This window comes from Phyllobates terribilis, unplaced genomic scaffold (assembly GCF_046119375.1).
Source record: "Phyllobates terribilis strain yellow unplaced genomic scaffold, ASM4611937v1 Scaffold_7__3_contigs__length_470593459, whole genome shotgun sequence".
Lineage (NCBI taxonomy): Eukaryota > Metazoa > Chordata > Amphibia > Anura > Dendrobatidae > Phyllobates > Phyllobates terribilis.
In genome coordinates, this window is record NW_027362767.1 from 201,464,503 (window position 1) to 201,473,389 (window position 8,887).

The following is an 8,887-nucleotide window of genomic DNA, read 5'->3' on the forward strand; positions in this document are numbered from 1 at the left end:
TAAACCCTCTCTGCCTTCTGTTCCGCTGTGACTGATAGTGTCCCATTCCTGCTATTGCAATATTACGCAGTGATAGGTTCGCACATTACTGTAGGGTATACGGCGGACCACCCAGATGTTTTCAGTCTATGGGCAGTTGGTACGTAGTTGGGAGGCATTTACCTCACGATTATCATGCCATGAGTGCTCCTAGGAACACTCATACAACCCCTGGCAAAAATTGATTCCATAATTTTTTCCCTCTACTTGGTCTGAAAAAAATTACCCTTACTGAGTACCACATTTTTTATCTTGATTTCTTTTAGTGTTCCTTAAAGCCCTAAAGTTGCCATTTGAAATGACTTTAGTTTTGTGCCATGTCTGTGATCTGCTTTTTTTTCAACAACATTACACAACTGAATGAACATCCTCCGAGCCCGGTGACTCCATAATTTTTGCCAGCGGAGACCAGGCAGGCGCTACGCTAAGGGAGTCGATCGTCAGGATTCTTTCCACATCTTCTTTTTTTTTTTTTTTTTTTCATATAGAGCTTCAGATGGAGCCCCCAACGTAATGTGAACATAGCCTAAAACAGACATGTCAGGAGAGCGGACAGATCCTTTTGATTCCTTATTGAAAATAAATGACCCTTTGTTAGGTGTCAGCACTGCTCTACGATGATGGATGGATATAGATGTCCTGTGTATTATACACATCGAATTCCTTGTTAGTTTTTTGTATTTTTGTAGGCCGGGGACGCTGCCTGCTTCTACGACATTAAGCTTGGCCGGAGGCGGGTGGAGCACCATGATCACGCCGTAGTGAGTGGACGTCTCGTGGGAGAAAACATGACCGGAGCCGCTAAACCCTACTGGCACCAGTCCATGTTCTGGTAAGTGGCGGCTCGGAGGAAATGTGTTCAGGAGGAGATAACCGGTGTCGGTGGAGAACCGCAGTGATGAGGCATTTTTGTTGTTACTATTTTTGTTGTAACATTTTCTTATTAATGAGTTTTGGATGATGTGGATAAGTGTGGGGTCCTGCAGTATGTAACAGTTAAATGCTGCAAATAATTTAGGGGCAGATCTGCTGCACATTTATGGCATAAATACAGATTTTTTTTTTTATAGTGTTTTAAAATTTAGCAATTTTAGTTTCAGCCTCCCTTGGTTTGGTGCGGCTAATACTTGGCACATACAATGGTGAAGCCCCGCAGTCATGATGAACATTACTGAGCGGTTTCATGGGTCACTAGTTTGACACTCAGCATTTTTATCCAGAAACAGACAATATTTTTATTTTTTAATATTTCGTACTAAGTGATATAATCCAGCAAAGTCTAATCTTGAGATTTGTCGTCTTCCATTTCTACTTCAGGAGTGACCTGGGCCCTGAAGTCGGCTATGAAGCCATTGGCATTGTTGACAGTGCGCTCCCTACAGTCGGAGTGTTCGCCAAAGCAACAGAGAAAGACACCCCCAAGAGAGCCGCCGAGGAAAGCGGTGAGGAAGTGACGAGAAATGAATCATGGGCACAGTTTAGTCAGTCTATTAACCCAGCGCCTGAGCAGACAATTTTTTGTTTTTAATTTTTCCCCCACATTATTCCAAGAGCCGCAACGGGTTTTTTATTTTTCCACCCACACAGCCGTATGAGGTCTTTTTTTTTTGTTTTGTTTTTTGTTTTTTTTCATCCATTTTACTATACAATATACTAAAAAATGGAAAGAAATGGTGAAAAAAATACAATTCCACTGTTTTTGTTTCTTTACGGCGTTCATGGCAACATGCTTCTCCAGGCGATACAAAACTTGTATGACCTTTTTTTTTTTTACCGACTTCTGAATTTTTTCATCATCTAAGCAAAAATTGGAGTTCGTGTCTCTATTTTCCAAGACCCGTCACGTTGTTATCTTTCCGTCAGCTTGGCAGTGTGAGGGCTTGTTTTTTCCATGGTGAACTGAGCGTTTTATTGATACCATTTGGGTGTATGATGTTTTGATTGCTTTTTATTGCTTTTTTTTGGGGAAGACAAAAATCACAATTCTGGCTTTAATTTTTTTTTCTTTATTGCCTCTACTATATGGGTTGATATAATTTTTTTTTTTATTTAGATGGCCTGGACTTTTATGGATGCTGTAATATTGTTGATTTGTATATTTCTTTTAATAGGGTTAAAGGGGATGATAAAAAATTGTTCTTTTTTTTTTTTTTTTTTTTTTTTAGAGTTTCAAATTTTTTTATTTTTTTGGTTAATTTTCTTTTTAGTCTCCTTAAAACACTTGAACCTGCGATTTTCTTATAGTATATACTGCAGTACCCAAGTATTGCGTTAAAGTAAATGTGAAGGGAAACTTGATTAACTTATGATTTGATTGTGTACGCTAGGTTGGCTTTGGCTCTGCTCATGCTGCCTTAGTGCCGTATACCTATAATTGCTTATGTGGCCATTGTACCCCAGGTGAAAAGCAAATGTTTAATTGACTCCACGTTGATTTCTGCACAAAGCCCCGTTCTCTGTAATACATGTGATATCTGTCTCTGGTTTTGTAAATTAATTTTGCTAAATTGGCCACACAGATCAGAGTGAATAGTAAGATTTTTTTTTCAATCAGCCAGATATATCCCATGTATTTTTGTTTATACTTGTGATTATATTGGGCTGTCACTGTATATGACATAGGCACTGGGATCCGCTCCGAGAGTGATGATCAAGGTGCGGTGCAGCCGGTGAGTGACGGCGCTGCAGTTGCTCCTTCGCTTCCCGCTCCGGCTCAGCAGGGAGATTCCTATGGAAAGGGAGTTGTCTTCTATCTACGAGACAATGTGGTGGTCGGCATCGTGCTGTGGAACGTCTTCAACCGCATGCCGATCGCACGCAAGGTATGACTCAAAGCAGTTGGAGGGTTTTATTTTCTTTTGCCTGTCATTCGGGAACAATGGACATAACATTTTAGAATTGATTATTGTGAATTTTTGGTCATTTAATTTATTTTGCAATAAAAAAAATAGTAAAAAAAATATCTCTGATAACACACAAAGTAATTTGCTATTTCTTTCAGGGTCCACACCAAAATTATTACTTTACACAGTACCACACCAAACCCTTCACCTCCGCCATGTGTCTAAGAGCATTCGCACAGGCTCTGATTTTTAAGTCGCCTCCTTTCTGACTCGGGTCCTGTTTTATCAGGGGTTCTGTATCTTTGTACAGGACTGCTCTCAAATGTTTCTGTCCATACATCTGCTGAATTCAATATTCAACCCATTAAACTGTCTCACTAGGCCACACTTTAGGCGGTCTTCCTACTTTTCCGTTTCTCATGGGCCTTCACTTCACCACCCTGTTTACTTCACCCTCCCCAGTTTAGCAATTCCCTAGCTCACCAGCCCCTCCATGAATCGTGCTCAAACATGACATGCCAAAAAAGAGACACAAACTACGGCATCAAAAATGCAATGTAAAAAAAATGTTAAAGTTGCCTACTGGTGCAGGAAATGTTTCATTACTGCCTTCATACTCTATCCACCCTCCTTCCTGAAAGCAGAGGGAAAGATATGCTCATCCCAAGAGACCAGTTACTGCCTAATTTTTGCTTTCGTAAAATGGCTCCAGAAATCCTCCTTGTATGGGCTGTTCTCTCCTCATGGTGGCCCAGCATATCCCCTCCACTTCGCTTCACCAGCCAGCACTAGCCTTTTCCTAGGCCAAGCACATTTTATATACTTCCCTGTAAATGTCCACCAGAATATTCTTATTTCTTTTTGCCCATGACCCATCCTCCAGTAGTCCTACAAAACTAATATGTACACAGTGCAGCATGACATATGTACATGGTGTAATCAGTAATAGCTAAAGCCCCCGTCTCGCATAGCGAGATCGCTGCTGTGTCACAGTTTTGGTGACGCAGCAGCGACCTCACCAGCGATGTCGCTATGTGTGACACTTTGCAGCGATCAGGCCCCTGCTGTGAGGTCGCTGATCGCTGCAAAGTGTCCTGGACCATTTTTTGGTCGTTGCTCTCCCGCTGGTCAGCACACATCGCTGTGTGTGACCAGCGGGAGCAGCGATCAGGCTGGTAACCATGATAAACATCAGGTTACTAGGGGCACACACGCACCTAGTAACCCGCTGTTTATCATGGTTACGAGCCTGCTAAAGTGAGCGGTAACCTCCCGCTCACTGTAGCAGAGTGGTAACCATGATAAACAACAGGTTACTAGGTGCGTGTGTGCCCCTAGTAACCCGATGTTTACCATGGTTACCAGCCTGCTCCTGCTTCAGCAGGCTGGTAACCGGAGCAGGACATCGTGGAAAGATTCTTTCCACGATGTCGCTGCTCCCCTGATCGTTGGTGAGCCTGCCTGTTTGACAGCTCACCAGCGACCACATAGCGACGCAGCAACGATCCCTGACAGGTCGTATCGTTGTCGGGATCGCTGCAGCGTCGCTAAGTGTGACGGGGCCTTTAGTATCCCTTAAAGGAACAGTCAACAAGAACGAATACATGGGCAAAATGTAATACTTCTTGCATAAGAAAGAAGGTATGTCCAGTAAGTTAGTTAAATCTGTGCATAAGCCAGTATCTGATATTACTTTGTTGGGATGCCTTTTGCCAATTTTCATACTTTCTAATGTTCGTATGGACCACCGGATCAACCATCTATCTTCATTGTGTGTCTTTGTGATTTTCCCTACAGATAATTAAGGATGGCGAGCATCATGCCGACTTGAATGAAGTAGCCAAACTCTTTAACATCCATGAGGAATAAATGGTTTGATGAATATTAAGAATAAAATAAATCAAGCTCTTAAAGGAATGGAACTCATTGCCCCTTGGGACATTTCAGTCCGGTCACATCAGAATTTATCTTGATTTCTGTAGAAAATCGAGTGAAGCCAATGTATGGATTGAAGGAGCAAATCTGCCCATGTGCAATACACCGTGATATAAACGATGGCTGTAAATGTTTTCATGTCTGATGTCTGATCGATCTTTTCTGTGGTTAAAGTAAAGAAATCTGAAAAATGTTCTTGTTTGAGGACTGTATAAAAGATGAATCATTTGTAATAAAGGTTTTGGAAATTATCTACAAGATGGTTTCTTCTGTGAGAGTTGGATGTGGAAACCTAAGATCATGGCTGTTATTACAGGCTGTAGTCACAACCAAAAAAGTACAGAAACTGCTCAGCGGTGCATGGAGTAATGGGAGCAGATTGAAGGCTGCAATAGCAGAACAAGAGCGCCCAGCGTTCCAGTAACACTTGAGGCTTTGCGTAGTCCACATTCAGAATACTAATCACAGAATCCAACTCTACACAATTCATGCACTTAGTGCTTTTAGCCAGAGCCAAGTTTTACTCGCACAGCTCTTGTAGGCTAACTCTGATCGGGATGCCAGCTCATTAAAAGAAGCCCTTTTCTGGCTGAAATCCTTGGAAAATCTTCTGTATGCCATCAAGCATGCAAGGCATGTGAAAAGGTTCACACGCCTTGTACTGTATTACATTTTAATAGGGGGTCCATGATGCAGAGATCCAAATAACCACTTTTCTAGTATAATAAAAGCGTTGGCTGATAACATGGCTGCCTGCACATGCCACAAGGCACGCTCATTGCTGAGTTGTACAGCTTTCACTAAAGTGGGAGCAATGCTAACCTATGTAGGAAAGCCAGGTAGGACTGGGTTAATTCCTAGCACTGCACAAATCGAAATTCCCACTTACTGTCTCGGAAAATTCCATGTAAAAACCTATGGCCCTTAGAAGCAAAACGACATCCGCACTCATTTCTCCAAGAGCAACACATATCCTACTACATGAAGAAAGTTAGACAATTAACTACGCCGCCGACCCAATGGCTGTGGATGGAAATATTAACAAAGGTGACGTCCCCAATCTCCAAAGTCACCTCTAAAATATACAACAACCTCCTCGACACTAAGCAGAATGCCTTCCCACTCTCCTTACATTCGTGGGAAGTAGAATTGGGTATCTCGCTTTCCCAACGTGAGAAAGAAAAAGTATCTCTAGGATCACATGGATTCCCCAGATGCATCTTATTACAAGAGATGTCTTTCAAACTTTTCTCGAGGTGGTATTTTACCCTTGAGAAACTCTTCCACTTGGGACTAACTGAGTCCCCGCTATGTTGGAGATGCGAGAGATCAAGAGGAACTTTGACCCATGTTTTCTGGACAGCCAAGACTTAAAATGCTTTTGGAAAGGGGTTAATGACACCTTGAAAGGTCTAGGACTTATAGACCTCAACTTAACGGCTGTAGAAGTACTTCTATCACTCCCAACCAACAATTACAGACCTAAAAGACATGGGCTGGCACCATTAATGATAGGAGCAGCAAAACACATGATCACTCTAAAATGGAAACAATTACACCCCCCGACCTTGGAGGACTGGCTGGCAAAAATTACAGATATACACAGATTGGAGGAACTCTCCAGTTAGGAGACCCATTCCCACGAACGTTTTCTCAAAACATGGCTGCCATGGACTGAGAAATATGGAATAAAGTGAATGTATAAAACCTTGTCAGATGCCTCGGTGATGGAGTTCTTCTCCTCCAGACACTGTGTCCCTGATATGGGGCAGGTGGATGGGAAGAGATACTCCACTACATGCTCACTACGGGAGCCTGGCCACGACAATCCCCAAGAATTTAAAAAATAAATAAATAAATTAAAAAAAAAAAACTGGTAGCCAAAATGCTAGACAGATTCAATTACAACAACTAGACTTAATATTATCGAAAGTATTACTTTATCATTGAAAGACACCTATTTTATTTTATTTTACCTTATTTTACTTTATTTTACTTTACTTCATCTTATTTGACGTTGTCCCTCCTTATTTCATCTGTATCGATATCTATGGTTATTTACTATCTTCCAATTGTTACTAGTATTATTGTATATATGAAACTGACAACGAATCATTTCAAGGAGAATACGTTTGTTAAGAGACCTCACCAACCAGGTTGGGTCTATATATTAAGAAGAATATTTTCTCTGTTTGTTTTTGGAAAATTTAAATAAAGAATTGAAAAAAAAAAAATCCTAGCACTGTAGACCTTGATTAGATGCACCTGGCTAGCTTTGACTAAGAACTAGGACTTGTATTCACCGTGAGGTTCTTAGGGAATAGAAAAGAAATATTATAAAAAAACAAATTCCAAAATACTTTTAAGTAGCAAATCACACTTGTTTTCCCCTCACCCATGACAGCACACCTGGAGAGAGGGATCCGCCCCACCAAGGACAGGAAACCGTCTGAAATAAAAGGGCGGTACCTCTCCCTCACTTCAGTTGGTTTCCTGTCCTTGATGGGGAACCTGTCTGGAAGAAAGAAGACTTACCTGGGGCTGTTCCGGTGTGGAAGAGCGGGCACTGGCCTGTGCACCGGGTTCAGTATCCCAGAAGCGCCGTCCGCAGCTTCCCCTGGGGTTTCTGCGCCGTGCGGGCGCACGCGGTGAGGCAGGCTCCGTCCTCCCATAGACCGCTGCGCCGCCCTCCCCCTGCCGCTTCTGCCGGCCGCGCAGTGACTTCCGGGTATGACGCGTCTGACGTCACGGCGGGGGGCACTCTGGGAGAGGCGTGCCAGATGACGTCAGGAGTCGGCGCCCTATCCAAGATGGCGGCGCCCTGTGAAGTGTTCCAGGCCGTTATTTTTCGATGGAGCTCCGGCCTGGGAAGGGGGGAGGGCCCCATGAACTGGAGGAGGTGCTGGATGGCCCTATTTTAGGAGGAGTGGGTTATCCTGAAAGCGTGGTACGCTTCTGAAGCATGGCTGACCAGGATAGCCAAGAGCAGCAGCTAACCCCCCCCCCTCAGCAATGGGAGAAGCAGAGGGATGCCTCTCACACCGACAGCCGCTCAAGCAATCGCAGTGGCAGCCGCAGTAGCAAGGTGTCAAGCGCCTCTGGTCCATCCAGAAAGGAATCATCGGTTCCGCTACAGCCTCCGAATCCGGTACCCGTTTGTGACTTCCAGGGGTGAGTGATCTTCGTGAATGTCACCTTTTAGTAATGAGAAGTCTCTTATGTGCTTCCTTTTATAGGAGCCTAAGAAGAGTAGCGCCAAGCAAAAGCACAGAATGTGTGCCCTATGCCAAATTTCCCTCCCCATAGATTGGCAAAAGCCGCTTTGCCGGAACTGCGTTAATAAAACTATAGCGGAAAATTCCCTGGATTTCGCATCTAAATTAAAGTCTATAGTCCACGCAGAGGTTCAGGGGTCCCTGAAGGGGTTGCTTAGAGGGAAGAAAAGATCCCATAGAGATGTCTCCTCCAACTCAGATTCCTCCCAGTCCGAGGATCTGTGGCTGAGTGATTCATCATCCTCTTCCTCATCGGATAACGGTAGACCCTGTTTTCCCATTGAGAATACGGACAGACTGGTTAGAGCAGTCAGATCAACCATGGGTCTGGGGGAGGTGAAAGCATCTAAATCCCGGGAAGACATTATGTTTGCTTGCCTTGGAGAAAGAAAGGCGCTCCTTTCCGGTAAACGCTAAAATTCATGGAGAAAGATCAGGGACCTTACCCTCCTTCTCTAAAAGAAGGTACCCCTTCGAAGAGAAGGACTCTGAGCCTTGGGATAAGATCCCCAAAGTTGATGGGACTGTAGCCAGGTCGTCCAAAAAATCTTCCCTGCCCTTGGAGGACTCAGGCGTCCTAAAAGATGCCCTTGATAAAAAGGCTGACTCCTTTCTCCGTCATACTTGGGAAGCTGCAGCAGGAGGCCTGAAGCCAGCTGTAGCGGGCACCTGTGTGGCAAAGATCCCTAATTGTGTGGCTCCAACAGTTGGAGGACCAGCTTAAGGATAAAAAGGTCTCTAGGGATAGAATCCTTTCAAATCTACCCCTAATGCAGGCAGCATCGGCCTTCCTGG

The 8,887-nt window shown here is 43.7% G+C and overlaps 1 protein-coding gene across 1 annotated transcript in view; it reads left to right on the forward strand.

Annotated features, from left to right (window-relative positions):
- AIFM1 (apoptosis inducing factor mitochondria associated 1) overlaps positions 1–5,075 on the forward strand; it is a 37,527-nt gene extending 32,452 nt beyond the window's left edge. The window contains exons 15-18 of the mRNA XM_073639662.1: positions 729–871; positions 1,357–1,481; positions 2,662–2,861; positions 4,680–5,075. Coding sequence (XP_073495763.1) covers positions 729–871; positions 1,357–1,481; positions 2,662–2,861; positions 4,680–4,751 — 540 coding nt within the window. The 3' untranslated portion in view covers positions 4,752–5,075. The remainder of the gene's footprint in view (positions 1–728; positions 872–1,356; positions 1,482–2,661; positions 2,862–4,679) is intronic.
- Positions 5,076–8,887: the final 3,812 nt, after the last annotated feature.